At 36.4% G+C, this 18,074-nt stretch overlaps 3 protein-coding genes across 5 annotated transcripts in view; 1 reads left to right on the top strand and 2 right to left on the bottom strand.

Annotated features, from left to right (window-relative positions):
* The window catches only part of LOC109062649 (calcium/calmodulin-dependent protein kinase type 1-like), a 42,008-nt gene extending 36,155 nt beyond the window's left edge, over positions 1 to 5,853 (bottom strand). The window contains exons 1-2 of one of the 2 annotated variants that reach the window (XM_042766059.1): positions 5,733 to 5,846; positions 2,706 to 2,718 (exon numbers count right to left, since the gene is read on the bottom strand). In XM_042766059.1, coding sequence (XP_042621993.1) covers positions 2,706 to 2,716 — 11 coding nt within the window. In that variant the 5' untranslated portion in view covers positions 2,717 to 2,718; positions 5,733 to 5,846. Of the gene's footprint in view, positions 1 to 2,705; positions 2,719 to 5,732 lie in introns of both variants that reach the window. The other variant, XM_042766060.1, reaches the window with a different exon arrangement.
* A 1,612-nt stretch (positions 5,854 to 7,465) lies between these two features.
* On the top strand, positions 7,466 to 16,490 carry LOC109062673 (serine/threonine-protein kinase Nek4-like). 2 transcript variants are annotated; one of them, XM_042766057.1, is made up of 16 exons: positions 7,466 to 7,744; positions 8,954 to 9,220; positions 9,321 to 9,518; positions 10,454 to 10,561; positions 10,693 to 10,847; positions 10,919 to 11,051; positions 11,147 to 11,767; positions 12,213 to 12,266; positions 12,697 to 12,747; positions 12,925 to 13,059; positions 13,276 to 13,342; positions 13,847 to 13,935; positions 14,198 to 14,277; positions 14,514 to 14,728; positions 14,845 to 14,978; positions 15,645 to 16,490. In XM_042766057.1, the coding sequence occupies exons 1-16, from the start codon at positions 7,658 to 7,660 to the stop codon at positions 15,741 to 15,743; spliced, it is 2,493 nt and encodes an 830-aa protein (XP_042621991.1). In that variant the 5' UTR covers positions 7,466 to 7,657; the 3' UTR covers positions 15,744 to 16,490. The 2 variants fall into 2 exon arrangements, with proteins under 2 accessions (XP_042621991.1, XP_042621990.1); XM_042766056.1 differs by having other exon boundaries at positions 12,598 to 12,747.
* On the bottom strand, positions 16,239 to 17,476 carry LOC109062663 (signal peptidase complex subunit 1-like). The gene is made up of 4 exons (XM_019079739.2): positions 17,194 to 17,476; positions 16,753 to 16,812; positions 16,588 to 16,674; positions 16,239 to 16,490 (listed from the first exon to the last, which is right to left on the bottom strand). The coding sequence occupies exons 1-4, from the start codon at positions 17,227 to 17,229 to the stop codon at positions 16,365 to 16,367; spliced, it is 309 nt and encodes a 102-aa protein (XP_018935284.1). The 5' UTR covers positions 17,230 to 17,476; the 3' UTR covers positions 16,239 to 16,364.
* Positions 17,477 to 18,074: the final 598 nt, after the last annotated feature.

The following is an 18,074-nucleotide window of genomic DNA, read 5'->3' as shown; positions in this document are numbered from 1 at the left end:
TGCAGCTTTGCACATTCGGCTGCCCAGCAGGTCTGCAATCTTCAGCAATCTCTTTCATGATAGACTCACAACTTGTTGGGTGGTGGTTTGTTGTGTCTATTTTGTCTATATTTTTCATGCTAGAAGTTGTCACCATCAACTCAAGGAGATCATGCCAAACCTTGTCACATAATGTCAATCATAACAGTATACTGTGCTGTTTTTGGCTACATCCATTCTACATCCAACACAACTGGTGGTCTACCATATTCTTTTTTATTTTTTTTCCTGATGACAATGTTTCCATGGGAACCATTTGATCCACTGGGCAACTAGATCCAAATGGTAAGCTAACAGAGCAGCTGCAGTGGGATCTTAGTTGGTTTAGGCGTACAGTTTGGGTAAACACTCTAAACTGTTTAAATATGTGTATTTAGGAAGGGCTGTCTCTCCGGTAAACCTCTGTTAATTGTTTCTTAATCTGAGACAGTACATTTCCTCTTTCCTAAAACAGAAGTTGTGCAAAATGAGGTAGCATTATTGGGTAATTTCACAGCCATGTTACACTGTTCAGACATCTGAGCATTTAAAGTTTGCTAGCATCAACATTTTTATTGCGGTCATAGCTGAACCTGGCATACATTAAAGATGGTTCCAGGTTCAGTTAGTTAAACTCTATTAACAGCAACTGTGACAAGCTGTAATTTCAGAAAATCGATCAGACCTTTATACAAAGGTCGTAAAGGTCATTTGTATCTCAACCTATTATTTTATTCAAAAATGCATTAAAAATACAATTTATACACACAAAGGATTACACCTCTTCTGTGATGCATATTTGTTTTTATTGATTTTTTTTATTTCTAAATAAAAATTTTGATGGTCATAAGGTCAAATATGTCAGAGAAAAAAACAGCTGCATTAAAAGAATGACATTTTTTGAAAAGAAATTTTTTGGCATAGGCTAATCTTTGATTATCATTTATTTAAAGGGTTAGTTCACCCAAATATGAAAATTCTGTCATTAATTACTCAGCCTCGTGTCGTTTCAAACCCGTAAGACCTTCGTTCATCTTCGGAACACAAATTAAGATATTTTTCGATGGAATCTGAGAGCTGTCTGACCCTGCATAGACAGCAACACAACTGAAATGTTCCCAAGTCCAGAAACGTAGTATGGAGATCTGTAAAATATTCCATGTGACATCAGTGGTTCATCCGCAGTTATACGAAGCTACGAGAATACTTTTTGTGCACAAAAACAGCTCCAGATTCCATCTAAAAAAATCTTAATTTGTGTTCTGAAGATGAACAAAAGTCTTACGGGTTTGAAACGACATGAGGGTGAGTAATTAATGACAGAATTTTCATATTTGGGTGAACTAACCCTTTAAACAGGGTTTTTTTTTTTTTTTACTTTTTGCCTGCTAAATCATGTGATACAAAATGTGGTGTGAGCATCAAAGTAAAAAATTTAAAAACGTTCTTGAAAATGGTTAAAATTATTTTTTCAAAACCACAAACCAACGTGAATGACAAATTGTCTTTATCTTGCAAGAAAGAAAGAAAGAAAGTAAGAAAGAAAGACATTTTCTTAAAATTAGCTTAGCATTTATGGGATATTTCATGTTATTCCATAGACTTACATTGAAGGCTATGCTTTAGTTCACTGGGCTAATATGGATTCACTACTTGGCTGTAACAAACTCATTTTTTTTTTGGGGGGGGGGGGGGGGGGGTTAACATTAGACTTCTCACTAGACCACAGGATGTGGTGTATAATTAGGGCATACTTGATGTGACAGCATAACTTGACTCAACAAATATTGATTTCTCAAAGTGCTATGCTGCTAATAATTGAAATCTGAAATTGTGAATAATTGCACACATCACACTTTTGCTTCAACATTATACAAATGTATTCTTTTATTGTGGAAGACTCTGTAAGTCTAATTGAAGCCAAAATAAAAATCGATTAGCTACCAACATGTAAATATCACTGCGATTGCTGCACTTTTGGTCTTTAAAACTAAGACATGCGTACGTCTGAGGTAATCGAAAGCATGTCACAAGGTTGTCCACAGAATTTCACAGATAAAATGTATTTTTATGCTGGAAATCTCTCTTAAAACTGGTATACTTTTTTAAACCCTCTGCATTCCAGACAGCTGACGAGCTCAAAACAGCTAAAGACAGCAAAGAAAGAGTGCAGGAATTAAATGTGATGCCTGGGACAACATCTAACATGGACGCATGCAAAGAAGATGGGAGACATTAAATTCTCTCTATTGACAAACCCATTTTCTCATTAAGAATCGCCAGAGCATCCAGATACATCCCTGAATTAGTCCAAACTTCATCCAAGGCTCCCCAGGCAAGCAAAATATGAACATACACCAAAAATTTAAAGGCATCCCAAATCTCAGGCAAGAAGTTTTAAGAGTCATATACATAGGTACCATTTATCATAACAAAGGTATATGGAACACTGTGCATGCAGGTCCAGTGGTAGAAAAGGTTTCAGTTCATCGTTTGTTAGTGTCGAACCATGGAGAGGTCAAGAAATAGATTGTAGAAGAGCTATAAACTAACCCACATAGAAAGGAGAATCAAAAGGCAAGCTTGAAGGATTGAAAACAGACACATCCATACACAAGGCTACCATCTAGATCATCATGCAGCATTCAAAATGTTGAATTCATCAGACAGATGATGGAGATACTCACTGGTTTCCCATGGCTGCTCAGAAGAGGACAGAAGAGATACAGAATGACACCTAAACCTTCAGCAGGTCGGAACAGTGTCACACTACACTCAGAACGATTCATGATTTGTGCTAATAGAGTCTGTCATGGGCATTTATGACCACCAACTGCACTTCCCCTTTTAAGGTGAGCTAACAAACCACAGCATAATTCAAATTCAGGAAGTATAGAGCTTGTATACACATAGCAGTAACCTTTGCGAGTTTTCTCTCACCCCATAAAGGCCTCCACCACAGGATGTGCAAAAACAAGCTATGAATGACTTGCTTTTTCTGTTTATAAGGTTCCAAAACCACTACTGTTCGGTGACCATTACAAATATATCAGAAATCAAACTAATTAGCATACCCCCAAATTGGGGAAGATCTTTTGTGAATAACTCATATGTTTGTCTGTTCTTCACAGTGTTTCAAGGGGCTTCAAAAGACTTGGAACATAGTGCAAGATATGGTGCTTCATTTTCTTTTTTTAATCATTTGTGAATATATATATAGAATCAAGATTAAGATTGAATCAAGGGTTTGTTAATGGAATCGTGAAATCTGTGTGTTAATACCCAGCCATAGTTCATAAAGATTCTTCAGAATAAAATAATGGTCCACCCAAACAGGAAATCTGACTAAACCTTATACTAATCCAAAAACCTGTATGACTTTCTATCTTGTAAGGAGCAGAAAGCATATTTTAACATTCTTTGCCCATACAATGAAAGTCATTGGGGTCCAAAACAAGTTGAATCCCATCAAGTGTATGATCTACATGCTATTTGCAAACAGGTTCAAAGTTCAGCTGTTAACTACAGCACCATCATGACTTGCTCTAGAACAAAATGCTGTATTTTGTTAATTTTTTTTTACGTCCCTGTAGCTTCTGTCAAAGCATGGCATGCTCGACATGACTCTAATGGGAAGTGAATGCCGCAGGAAAGCACAGGGAAGTTCAGCTGCTGCTTTGTTACTGTTTTAGAAAACTTATAATGCAGCCTGGTACAGAACTGCACAAATGATTGCACAAACAAAGGCTTTGCAAAGAGGAAGACGTGCTGCTTGTAACCAGCCCTAACATTATTGTGTCTATCTGCACATCACAGTCACAGTCTGAGTGTCAGAGCAACCCACAATGACTGATGAAGGCTTGATCTATTCTAGTACACCAACTGGTCAAACAATAGACTGTTACTAATTACATCTGAGATTATTAATTGCTAAAACCGGCAGGCTGTCTGATCCCTAAGAATGTTCAAATGAGGAAACAGCCAAAGTGCTTTAAATAATGCCAGCACTGGCTGTGGCAAAGAGGAAGAAACAGCACAAAAAATGCAGAAAAGAAATGCTAATAGGCTGAAAGAGAAAGGGCACACTTGTGGAACCACTCGACTGACTGGTTAAAAGAAACAGATGCTATGTTGAGATAAGGTGATTACAACTAAAACATTAAGCATTTTCAGTCTATTAGAAGCGAGGCTTTGTCCTTTAATGGCTAGATACAGTGCAGTGTGGTTTCATATATTTTTAAGGGGTTGTGAAATACATGTATTTATTGTTTTCCTCAAAAGCCATCATTTTATTGGGATGCACTATATATTAGAGCTCATATCAGTATCAGCCAATAAATGTTCATTTTTAATGTTAGTGTTATTTGTCAGATATGACAATTATGTATGATATATTCATTATAAGAGTTTTAAAGGTCAGTCGTTTTAATTGGTTATAAGTAGGCTACAAATGGTAAATTATTAATTATTTTTTATTTTATTTTATTTATTTATTTATTTATTTATTTTTTGGGGGGGGGGGGGTTGTTTCTTTATTTTCTACAGTTAAGGTTTTAAATAAAAACAGTTGTACATTATATGTTTGATATAGTTTGAAGTGCTTAGACACAATGAGCCATGTGATTTTGTAATAAAGCTTACAAAAATGTATTATATCAAGATTTCAGCCAAAATATCAATACAGTCTGTCTTAATGCAGTGCAATGCATCCCTAATTTTTTTTTACCAACTCTCTGACCTTTAGAAGTAAACAGCCATTTTTATTTTATTTTTTATTTTTATTATGTTTTTATTTTTATTTATTTATTTATTTGCTGCTTTAAGGCTTTTTTGTAAATGTTCTCGTGTCTAATGAAATAAATAACTTTGCTAAGCAATTTTACTCTTGTGCTGTGGTTTTGCTGTCAGCTTTGATGACAGTCAAAAATTTGCTTGAATAGCCTGAATTACACATTCTGACAAGTCATAATAACAGTTATGAACACCATTACAGTTGAGATGTCAACATGGAACGACGTGGATTGACATCAAATCAGTTTTAATGCCACTGACAAATACTGACTGATAAACACAGATGATAATTTGCAGAAAAGTTGATTTGTCTGACGTCAAAATGTTGCAGAAGTTCAAGAGTCTTTTTTTTCAATTTAGTTTCATTAAATGCTGCGGTGATGTTTTCAGTTCTACACTTGCAGAGTTTTCAATACAATGGTAAAATATTTTATCTTAAAAGAAGAGAAACTGATGCCTCATATGACACCATAAGAAAAAATGTAGCCTAATCTCCATCCTTTATACACTATCAAACAATCAACTGTCAAAGTTTCAGTGCATTCAAAAACCTAAAGAAGTGGTTGACCACATCCACCCTCTGACTAAGTGAGATAACTAACCAATCATAAAGACATGCGGGATAGAGACAACCAGCTAATACATAACTAAAACAGACAGTAAGCTCTTAATCTGTGGGACTAGCCTGTATTTGCGAAGTGCATAGTTATTATTAATGCAAGTCTTCTCCAGCATGGTTCGTGCATACACACATACATACATACATACTGTACATTACACGACATCAACATGTAAAACCAACATTAAAGGCTACCAAAAAGCTTTTAAATGTATGACATCTTGCGGAAAGCAGCAGCAGTTCCCGATCAGGACCTCAACATTTCATGGTAAACACAACGTTAAAATGCAGTGGGTGTCGGTACCTGTGAATCGGAGAGGTGCAGAGGCGCGTCTCGTGCTGTAATGTGAACGGGCTGCGCTCGCTCTAGTCTCGCTGAGATCTGTGACGGCTGGTTCCTCTGGCTGACCCAGTCTCAGAGCGCCCCTGACGTCACAGCGCCTCTGCTGCTCTGCGCCAATCAGATGACCGAGATCGCTGACTCTCAGGTAAAGGGGGCGGGGTTAAGTCTGTTCGAATCCGTGTTCCTAGAATTTGATCTTATAGCTGTCATTATCTGATATCTTTATTCCTCAGAGCTCAGGGCGTGCTGATGAGGAAATTTGTTTAAGAAAATCTCTCTTTCTGCTGATATAAAACCAAATACAGTAAAAACAGTAATACTGTGAAATATTCTAATAATGTATTTGAATATATTTTAATGTGTAATTGTTTTCCTGTGATGCAAAGCTGGATTTTCAGCATCATTACTCCAGTCTTCAGTATCACATAATCCTTCAGATATTCTAACATGCTGATTTTCTTCTCAAAAAACATTTCTTATCAATGCTGAAACAATTTTTTGTTGCATATATATATATATATAGATTTATATTTATTTTGATTGTTAGTTAGAGACACACACACACACACACACACACACACACACACACACACACACATATATATATATATATATATATATAGTACTGTGCAAAAGTCTTAGGCCATTAGTTTTTTTCATCAAAAAATAAATAAATAAATAAAATAAATATTTTTGAGCCAGTTATTTCTATCTTAAGCTGTAGTGTGTCAGTATCATTTTCCAAACACTCCTTTTGTCATTAATTGCAATAAATCCAGAAGAACTGTGACATTATGTTGAACTGTGACAAGTCTTCTGGATTTAGTCTGCCTCATTTGTGTGTATTTGTGTGTGTGTGTGTGTGTGTGTGTGTGTGTGTGTGTGTGTGTGTGTGTGTGTGTGTGTGTGTGTGTGTGTGTGTGTGTGTGTGTGTGTGTGTGTGTGTGTGTGTGTGTGTGTGTGTGTGTGTGTGTGTGTGTGTGTGTGTGTGTGTGTGTGTGTGTGTGTGTGTGTGTGTGTGTGTGTGTTTCTTCCCAGACAGACTGGATGAAGGTGAGATCAGATCTCTCTCTATATAAACATACTAGTCTAACACAAACTGCACAAAGGCTTGAATAGTGAATCCCAAGTAACACTTTATTTCGATGGTCCTCCAACAGATGTTCTACTGACTATAAGTAACTTTGCATGTGCATGCCAACTTATTATTATACAAAGCATAACCCTACCCAGCAGTCTACTAATACTCCAATTAGAGTAGTTGACATGTAGGTGCAAATTAATAAGATTTAGCTGACAAAGTTGCAAAGTTAGTTTAACCAGTTAGTTATATTTAATCAGACAGTATTTTTAGATTTTAACATTCATGACATGGCAGATGGTTTTGCTACATATACATAAATAAAAACATTCCGCCACCTGCTGGTGATAATAATTTTTGACTTAACTTACAGGCCTACTGGTTAATTAACACATGATTTACATTAACATACAACTTTAACAGTTATACTATTTGTAATTTAAAGATAGTATGTCGATGCTTATGATTAGGACATAAAACAACACTGCCAACAAACGTATCTTTGAACTCCAACTCACGAATGAATCGTTGTTCTTATTTGTCCTGTGTCGCTGAGCCTATAGAGGGCGCTGTTCTCAAACTGCACGTTCATGAATCCGGAGTGTGTGGCGTTAATGCGCTTAGTTGCCTGGTGACGCTGAAGCTGTGCTCGGCGGTTTCCTGTGCTCTGTATCACCCAAAACAAGTTTGAAACAGACAAATCACCGTAGGTGCATTGAGAATAGCGCGCTTGCTTGTCCTTCAGCGTCTGCGGAAGGGCTTGGAAACACTCGCTATGTGATAGAGCATCTCTGGACGGAGAATCATGGACAGTTACTCATTCGTGAGAGTGGTGGGGAAGGGGAGCTACGGGGAGGTGAATCTGGTCAGACACAAATCAGACCGGAAACAGGTAACGTTAGAGTGATGCTCGCCTCTGAGCTTGTGCACACCGCTGCTAACCAGTAACACACTGGTTAATATACTTAACTAACTGCCAAGCTGAACTAATGTCTTTTCTTTAAGCATTAGTTAATGACATACTTTGTGGTTGTTTTTACTGATGGAAGTGTGTGTGTGTGTGTGTGTGTGTGTGTGTGTGTGTGTGTGTGTGTGTGTGTGTGTGTGTGTGTGTGTATTTCATAATGCATAATGCAAAAAAGTTTTAGTTTACATAATATATGTCTGTGTACTGTGTATATTTATTATGCATTTATAAATACACACACATAGAGTATATATTTTGAAAAAAAATACATTGTATATACATTTATATTATTATATCTTATAGTATATATAAATATATTTAATATATAAACATAAAATGTTTTTTCTTAAATTTACACATGCATGTGTTTGTATTTATATGTACATAATAAAAATAAATAGTACACACTCATATATTTTGGATGCGATTAATCATTTGACAGCACTAAAAATGTGAATCAAATCAATCTGTTAGACATAAAGTATGTTTTTAATGTTATTGATATTAACTTGTTTGATCAGTTACTATAAAGGTAGTTGACATCCTGGTTTGTGAGTTGCTTTAAAATTATTTGAAACTAGTCTGAAAACCTTTTCTTCTTTAAAGTTCTTTAAATAAATTAAAATGTAATTATCTTACATGCAGTTTTTGTTATTAAATATTTATTTATTATTTATTTTACTTTTTGCCATTTGTCACAAAGATGGGAGTTTTACTGTAGAAGTGATTATTATGGAAAATCTTAAAAGAAAAGCTTCCCAGCACTAAAACACTTTCTTTTATACATAATTTTAAACTTGATATTGAAACCTCTGTTTCGTATATGTGCTGTGTTGCATAATAAAAAATAAAAAATAGGAAAAAAGGGAGCGAGGATCTTTCTATTTCTACTTAAAAAAAAAAAAAAAAACCTTGGTAGAGCGTAGTTGTTTCATCCTATTTGATTTCAGTCAAACTTGATATTGAAAAAAAAATTTAAATAATGGACATGAGATTTGGTACATATGATTGCTGATATGATCCTTCATTGTACAACAAACTTTATAGCATTTTCTTAAAATGTGGATATTTTCCACTAGAATTCATGTCTTTTATTTATGTTCAAAGTTATAACACAATAATTCGTATCAGCAGTATGTGATCAAGAAGCTGAACCTGAAAACATCCTCCAGACGTGAGCGGCGAGCCGCGGAGCAGGAAGCGCAGCTCCTCTCACAGCTCAAGCATCCCAACATCGTCACCTACCGGGAATCATGGGAAGGCGAGGACTGTCAGCTTTACATCGTGATGGGTTTCTGTGAGGGAGGAGATCTTTACCACAGACTCAAACAGCAGAAGGGAGAACTGCTGCCTGAGAGACAGGTTGTGGAGTGGTTTGTTCAAATCGCCATGGCCCTTCAGGTAAGTCAATGGCCATTTAGTTTTAACAGGCTTCCTTTTTTTTTTTTTTTTTGAGTTGTTAGCTGAATGATAAAGCCGTTGCATTTTTGTTGACCTGTAGTATTTACACGAGAAGCACATCCTGCATCGAGATCTGAAAACGCAGAATATCTTCTTGACCAAGACCAACATAATCAAAGTGGGTGATCTGGGCATCGCGCGGGTCTTGGAGAATCAGAACGACATGGCCAGCACTCTGATCGGCACACCTTACTACATGAGTCCAGAACTCTTCTCCAACAAACCTTACAACTACAAGGTACTGCATGGACACAACTCACAATGACCATTAGTGCAGCACTACATTCAGTCATGTCAGTACTAGTGCCTATATCAATCTTGACTAAATCACTGTTACTGCTTTTGCTATGTCACATATTGAGGCTATATTTATCACCCCAAAATTTAAAAAAAAAAAAAAACGGCAATTTTATTTTGGAATTTTATATTATGTTGTTGTTTTTATTTGACAGTTAAGCACATTCTCTGTACTAATTCTAAACAGCACAATGCAAATTTATTTAAATTAGAAATGTTTTGTAACAAGTTCTTTTGAGCTTCCTTTTCATCAAAGAATCCTAAAAATGTATAACCATTTCCAAAAAAAAACATTAAGCAGCACAACTGTTTTCAAATAATAAGAAATGTTTCTGGAGCAGCAAATCAGCATGTTAAAATGATTTCTGAAGGATCTGAAAACTGGAGTAATGATGCTGAAAATTCAGCTTTGCATTACAGTGATGAATGATATTTGAAAATATAGAACGATAATAATAATATTACAAAATATTACACTCTGTACTGTATTTTTGCTCAAATAAATGCAGCCTTGGTGAGCATAAGAGACATTTGCTAAAATCATTAAAAAATCTTACCGCAAAACTGCAAACTGTGGTGTACTTACAGTATGTATTATATTTTTATTTAAAACATTCATTATTTTAACTGTAAAATGTTATATAATGCTAGTGTTTTTATGCTGCCTTAATACAGTACAGACTATTCTATAGTCATTTAATAATGAGAACAACTGGATTTAGAAAAAAAAAATATTTAGAAAAAAAATATATTTTTTTGTATGCAAAATTACCTTCTTTTCTTTTTATTTTGGGGTGGCCTAGATATTTTTTAACCCAGATATTTTGTGCTTTAGAGTGATATTAAGTGGTTATTTTTGTTTGTATGTGTTTGCAGTCGGACGTGTGGGCTCTGGGATGCTGCGCGTATGAAATGGCAACTCTAAAACATGCTTTCAACGCAAAAGACATGAACTCTCTTGTGTATCGGATTGTAGAAGGGAAGGTACATGACTATATTTGTCATCAGTTTCACTGAACTATAAATATCTTAATGCATCTAATGTAAAGAGCTGTTCATTCATAACAGCACTTATTTCATCCTTCCAACATTATCAATTAACGTTTAATATTCAGTTGCCCCAGATGCCGAGTAAGTTCGACCCCCAACTGGGAGAACTGATCAAGCGGATGTTGTGTAAGAAACCAGAGGACAGGCCAGACGTCAAGCACGTCCTCCGACAGCCGTACATCAAACAGCAGATCTCCATGTTCCTGGAGGCCACAAAAGAGTATGTGCACCTTTTCCTGTTTTTAAAAGTGAAATAGTTGACAATGAACCGTCCTGTTTCTGATCTAACAGGAAAACCGCCAAATCACGGAAAAATACAGCAAACAGCAAACCGAAAAGTGCCGAATCAGATGCCTTAAACAAACCAAATCATGACATTCGGCCAGAATGTCTTAACTCTGAGTCAAAGACCCGAGGAAGAACGGTAAGATGTCTGCTAAGATTCTAGAAGTCTTCTATGCCTCTGTATGTGGTATGGATGTCATGATCTCAGTTCATCTGGTTTCCCACATTTCATAGGTTGAAGAAAACCACTTGAACCGACAAGAACCCTGTAATGGTGCAGTGGAAAAAGTGCTTCCTAACCCACTCTTGCCCTCTAAATCTCCAACTCGGGACATTAGTAACTCAACAGGTAGATCTACAGCAACCATTAGCAATATAGACATTGAAATCCAAACCCAGGAACAGAAAGAGAGAAAAGCCAAACCACCTCATCCTAAACCCAGCAGCCATCAGAACCACAAGCTGCCATCTGTGAGCAAGAGGAGAGAGAAAGAGGAGAAAGAAGATCTTGGTCCTCCTCAGACACACCCTCTGAAACACGTATTAGGTGTCGGCAGAACGGAGGATAAGATGTCAGCGAATGGACTGATATCTCAAAACTCAACAACACCCAAACCTGCCAAGATCCTAAGCAAGAATAAGGCTCTTGATTTAAGTATGGACCTTAAAGACGATACTATGAAGCTTCTGCAGGAGGCAGGGATGGAGGACGTCCCGCATGAGCCTACTGAACAACATCACAATGCTGAGACAAAGCTGGAGAGCCAAAGAACTTCATCAGCTAGTGATGATAATCATAGCAGCGCTTGTGTCCTAAAGGATGTTCCTACTGGAAGTTCAGCTGAGGAGAGCGAGGTACGTTGCTGTGATGGAACCAGTCAAAGCTTCTGATAGGTTTGCCTAATCTTAACTCTATTTAAGTCCCTCTTACGCTGATGGACATCAATATATGTTATGATCTGTGCTAAAAGAAAGATTTAAAGGGGTAGTTTACCAAAAAATGAGTTCACTCACCCTTATGGTGTTCCAAACCTGTATGACTTACTTTGGAACACAAAATAAGATATTTTGAGAAGTATCTTAATGTTTTTTGCCCATACAATGGAAGTCAGATGTCATCAAAACAGTTTGGTTACCATTATTCATTAAAATATCTCCTTTTACGTTCTGCATAAGAAAGAAAGTCATGCTGGTCTGGAGTGACAGGAGGGTGGGTAAATGATGAGTTTTCAAATATTGTCTCGATTTATTGAATATTGTGCTCTAATAGACAATGTGTTTATTCCCCTTGATATTCCAGGGAAGTTTAGACTCCACAGAGAAACTACTCAAGCCTGTTCCTGTCATTTTAATGGTAAAATACTGGTTTACATTTATTTGTTTATATGTGTATGTATTTATTTATTTGCTAGCTTGCTTATTTATGTTTTTGTTTAAATAACTACTTTTATATTATTAAAAATATATTATAAAATATTTACTTATTTGTTTATATTATTATTATTATTAAATCCTTTAACACCTGATAGTAAAACACAGGTGTTTTTTAAACTGGTGATTCAAATGAATCATTATTTTATTGTCGTTGTTGCTGTATATTAACTAAACTATATTAGTTTTTATTATAAATACATGTATAATCAAATTTAAACCAATTTAAACATGATTCATAATGACATTTTTAGGAGTTATCCAGTTCGGAGACCTCTTCAGCTCTCTCAGATCAAAGCAGACCAGTTATTCTGTCCTCTTCCTCTTCTTCTGATCCATCCATGTCACGTCAGTGCAGGCAGAGGAAGAAAGTCAAGTCCCTCGATGACCAGAACAGTCTTCAAGTGAGTAGTGTGGACAGTGCAGTTTTTTTCCGTATTGTATTTTAGAACTCAATGACAGCTCGAATATGAAATAATATGTTTTTATCAAATAATTAACATGAACCAGGAATTAATTCAGTTACACTTGATATCAGTATTGTTGTATTTCGCCAATGTTACTCACTAGAACATGTTTAGGTCAAAGCAGTGCCCAGACTTCTGCCGCCTCTTCCGGAAGATGTCCTGTCAGTAAACAGCGAACAGAAAGGCCACTCGGAGAAAAACAGAGCTTCCAGTCTCTCATCCTCTACCAGGAATGTTCCAGAGCAGCAGGTGAAACATTACAGACTATTTTAAACTGCTGCATACAGTATATCCCTATAAAATTGCATGTCAGATTACATGCAGTAATGTGATATTTCCTATGGCATCATGTTTCTTTTAAACAGTGTGTTTGAAGCTTTGAGTCATTTAAGGCTTCAACTGAGTTGTTTTTTTTGTTTGTTTTTTCTTTGCTGGTGTTGTTAACAGAACTCAATTTACTTACAGAATCGTCCACTGTCAGCCCGGGAAAGAAGAAGGCTGAAGCAATTACAGGAGAACTCCAGACAACAAGGTTTGTGGTAAAAATGTTTAAAATGCAGTGTACAGCAAAAACGGACCAGAACCAGATGTAAATACAATTTTAGGATTGTAAAAAAACAAACTCGATTCAGTGTGCACGGGCTGTGAGATGCGGCTCTCGGTGCGTGCGCAAAACACAGTGTGTCTTTTTGAGCTTGAATGTTTAAATTTGCAAGGTGTAATTGTTTGTTCAAGTGTAAGAAGACATGAAAGAGAACTCAGTTCGGAATACTCAGTGCAGTTCTCTTGCATCTTCTTGTAATTGAATGCTTTAAAATTTTATACCCACCTGACTTTAATTCTGATAAAGTGGCCTCAAGAGCGATAACACCCTTAAGAACCGTTTTGGTGGATCAAAGCGAAACTTTTCTGCACGTGTCCGTTAGAATGCATGAGAGACTGTAGAGCCGCCCACAGGTGCTGCATACATGAAATTAGATGAAAGGTGATTTTGTACAGTTTCATTGAATGTGGTTCCTTCGTTTCTTTTCTTTAGCTGCGTCCGCTGTCCCCTCATTAGACGGTAAGCAGACAGACCAGCTAGACTGCCCAAGACCTGAAAGCACAACTGTGGAAATGAAAAAGGTACGTCTGAGCCTTCTCACTCACTCAGGATGGACTGTCAAACACTATACACTTAGAGTATGACCAGTTTTATAAGAAAACTCTGTCATCATTTATTCATGACTTTTTTTCTTCTTCGGAACATAAAACGAGATATTTTGAGAAATAAACTGGACCTTCTATACATGATAATACTGTCTAAAATAACCTCAGAATGTCAATTCTTGGCTTCTCGGTCAAAAGGGCTCTTACCTGGACTGTTTTGGTTCTCTTTGTGTATCAGGAGAGGATGTGCTCTGACGAAGATGAGTGTAGTTCCTCCACCAGCTCCACTGAACGTTCAGAGGGTGACTACAGAGAACGGTGAGACATCCAACTAATGTGTACTCTAATGCACATAACTGGCCACATTTATGTAAAAATTCTGTTTAATGACTGAGTTGGGCCATAATCTGTGTCATGTATTACCAATATTCCTTTTTCTAGAAATCTGAATTTGTTCTTCACATCGTTTCCTGTCATCACTCTACTTTCCCTAAATAAAAGTGACAGAAGGACAAAAAAACACTGAAATACTTTTTTTTTTTTTTTTCTTACAGAAAGCGTGAGACCAATGAGATGCAAGACTTGGTCCAAATGATGACACAGACGTTACACATGGATGCCAGAGATGTACCATTTGAGCCTGATGGGACAAGATGCCACTCTACTCCACTGCCTGAGTTCAAACTAAACAGGAAGTACAGGGACACCCTGATGCTTCATGGGAAATCCAGAGAGGGACAGGGAGATTTCCAGATCAGTGGCTTCCCAGGTAATAACTCACCTCATAAATGTTTCTGGGGTTTATTTTTTAATTGTTTTAAGTAATTATGCATTTTTAGCATGGGGACAGAATCCATCTTCATGTTTCCAACTTTGTGTTTTTAGACGACAGCACGGGTCCAGCAAAGGTCAGGAGAGTGATGGAGCACTTGCGTACAGATGTGGTTAAAGGACTCGGGGTGAAGCTATTGGACAGAGTCCTGGACATCATGCAGGAAGAGGATGAAGACAAGAGAGAGGCAAGTTGGCTAAAGTCTCATTGTACAGTACATTAGAAATAAAAGTCTATTCTTATGGGCCACTGATCAGAATTTTTCAGTACCGGACAATGAGTCTCGTTCACTAACCATGAGTATTGAGCATATGCATATTTTCACATAAAAAAAATCATTATTCATCAGTAACTTAAGTACTAAAATTGATTCTAAATTTACTAAAGAAAACAAATTAGGTTGAACCTCACATATGCAAAAAAAAAAAAAAATCACTCTGGGTGGCCTTATAAATGTGTTGAGATTAAATGTTATACTTAAGATATTTCATCTTAAATATGTTTAATCATATTGTTATATAACATAAGTTGTGAAATTTATCTGCATAAAAACAATTTGCATATGAACAAGAAGTTTGGAGGATGGATGGATCACTTATTTTGAATACTTCAAATTCATTAACAGGAGAATAAATTCATGTGCATATGCAGATGTTGTGAATTCAGAAGCATTTTTGTCCTGTGCACATAAATACAGATTTTCCCATTGATTACAGAGTACTATAGTTACATTTAAATGAGATGTATTTATATTGAAAACATTGTTTTTCTAAATGTACAACAACAAAGAGAGAGAGAATACTACATAAATAGCAGTTAGGCTAAGATACTTTTATTCTGCTTTTCTATCCAGCACCTCCTGCAAGAGCAAATGGGGGAGGAAAAGTACAAGCAGTACGCAATGAAAGTCCAACAGCTGAAGTTCTTTGAGGACGTCGCATTCAAAGACTGAGCCACCTGCACATGAAGGATCTCTTGTCAAACACTGATATGCTATTACTGCTGATGGACAGCAGACTTTGTGCTCTTAAAAGATGAAACACGTCATTGAAGCCTCCTATCAACAATCACGGTTACTTTTTTAATGCTTTTGTAAATGTGTAGAGATAGAAGTGAGTTAAACACCAGATATGCATATATATATATATATATATATATATATATATATATATATATATATATATATATATATAAAAAATATGCATCTTTAAATTACAAAAAAGCATTATTTTAGGATACCATCTTTCTATTAGAAATGTGAACCTATGCTATATGGATAGCAATCTTGAATCACAAAAGAGATGTTAAAAATAGTTAACTTTTTTCCATCTTTTCAAATGTATATTTATTTTATGAATAATGTAAATCAATAAGGAATGATTTATAATAAATGACATTTTTAGGAACCCTGTGCTCTCTCTCTCTCAAAAAAAAAGTGCCACATAAATGTACCAAACAGTTCTTTATTACATGATGAATGCTCAAAAACTGACACAAAATGAAAAGGATTTCATAGGTTTGTTTATCTAAATGGCTTTACTGTGCCAAATCTAAATTCAAATATTGTCATGAATCACTTGTGCTTCTTCTTCTTCTGGCTCTCTTGAGGTTTGTCACGATTTTCTCCGGATGCCTCAGGCACAGCCGGCTGCCACTTCAGAGGATTTTTTCTGTACATTGGCCAGGGAGGCAGAGTGAGCTGAAGAACAGGACAGCCAGAATTACACAAGAGTTTATAGTTATTATTATTTTCACCATTTACTTTACATTAAGCAAACAGAAGTCTTATGACATACAAAACATGATACTGTGAATCCAGCCAGCATTATGTAAACCGTCCATCCAAACTGCTGGATAAATAAGCCATAGATGAAGCCGATCACCTGCAGGGAAAACAGACATGAGGCAGAGCAGAAATGACATAATGCTGTGAGTCTGAAAGTGCTGTCAGTGTTACTTACTGCGGACACCAGAATGATTCCCTGGAAGATTTGCTCTGCAAGTTTCTGTCCTTTATAGTCCTGCAAATAGACATCGTAAATATATGTATGTCGTGTAGTAAATTAAATAAGTTCATCTAAGATGATTAATCTATTCTCAGTTTGTTTTCTAATTGGTATTAGAACCTTAGAAGCTGTTTCTCTTGGTGTAGGTTTTGCAATAAATACTAAAAAAAGTAACGTTCCCTTTTAAAAGTCATATAAATGTATAATTTGCAAAATGCTTTATCACAACCGTTACATGCACAATTTCTGTCAATGACTCGACACACTTCGTTAATTCACTTTGGTTCGGATAGCAGTAACACAATGACTGTTAGCTGCTAACATATGTCAGAAGATTGAAGCTCTAAACACCACCAACCTCACTATATTAAAACATGCACGCAAACGTGGGCTTACCATATCAGTCGGAATGGATTTAAACGCTGAAAGCATTTTGAAATAGCCAAATAAACCGCTAGATAATATTATTGAGATGAGAGTGATGGTTTCCTGTTTGAATGTGTGTACGTAGAGATCCGCAGGACCCCTTCCGAAAACACTTGCTCCGCTAAAATGCGTCCGATCTGCGCAGATCAGTGGGAAAATACGTCTTGTGACAGAATATTACATCTCTCAGTGCAATCGTGGCTTAAATAATGAGATAATAATCGCGCGACGCAGTCTCCGTGCGATTATAAATGTTAATAAATGTGTGTTTTTAATCAGGCAGTAATCTAGACGCACACTTTCAGACCATTTATGGTCATCGGCCGATGAAGTGATCAGATCTGTAACTCATAGGGAACCACTCCTTCAGACATGAGCCGGAAGGATTTTGATTCATTTGTTATTCGAGTCTTTTGTATCATTTCACAATTTTTTTGGGGGGGGGGGGTTCGTTTAGTGACCCATTTTGCAGGTTGAAACGTTACGCTATTAGGACAAAAGAAATGTGTAAGTTTCGAGTCAATGAATCATTCATTCATTCTTTTCTTTAAGTACACCGAATCATGGCCAAAACGAGTCTTGTTATCATATTTTCATTCTGTTTTCTTGACTGCTTTATGTGCGTGGTCAAAAGTCTGTACATTGACTAACATTGGTTGCAGACATACTCATCTGCACAGTAAAAAAAAAAAATAAATAAAAAAAAATAGGTTTGATAAAACAATAACATTGAAAAGTAACCACTCCGAGTCTGATTCAAAGCTCCAAACGATCGACTCGTTCTGTGAAGGGGGCGGGCCGTTTAGTGGGCCAAGCCAATGAAATTCTCCCTCACAGAACACACTCGAATT

Source organism: Cyprinus carpio, chromosome A11 (genome assembly GCF_018340385.1).
Source record: "Cyprinus carpio isolate SPL01 chromosome A11, ASM1834038v1, whole genome shotgun sequence".
In the NCBI taxonomy this organism is placed as follows: Eukaryota; Metazoa; Chordata; class Actinopteri; order Cypriniformes; family Cyprinidae; genus Cyprinus; species Cyprinus carpio.
The sequence above is the reverse complement of the archived record's forward strand: the minus strand, read 5'-3'. Positions and strand labels throughout refer to the sequence as shown.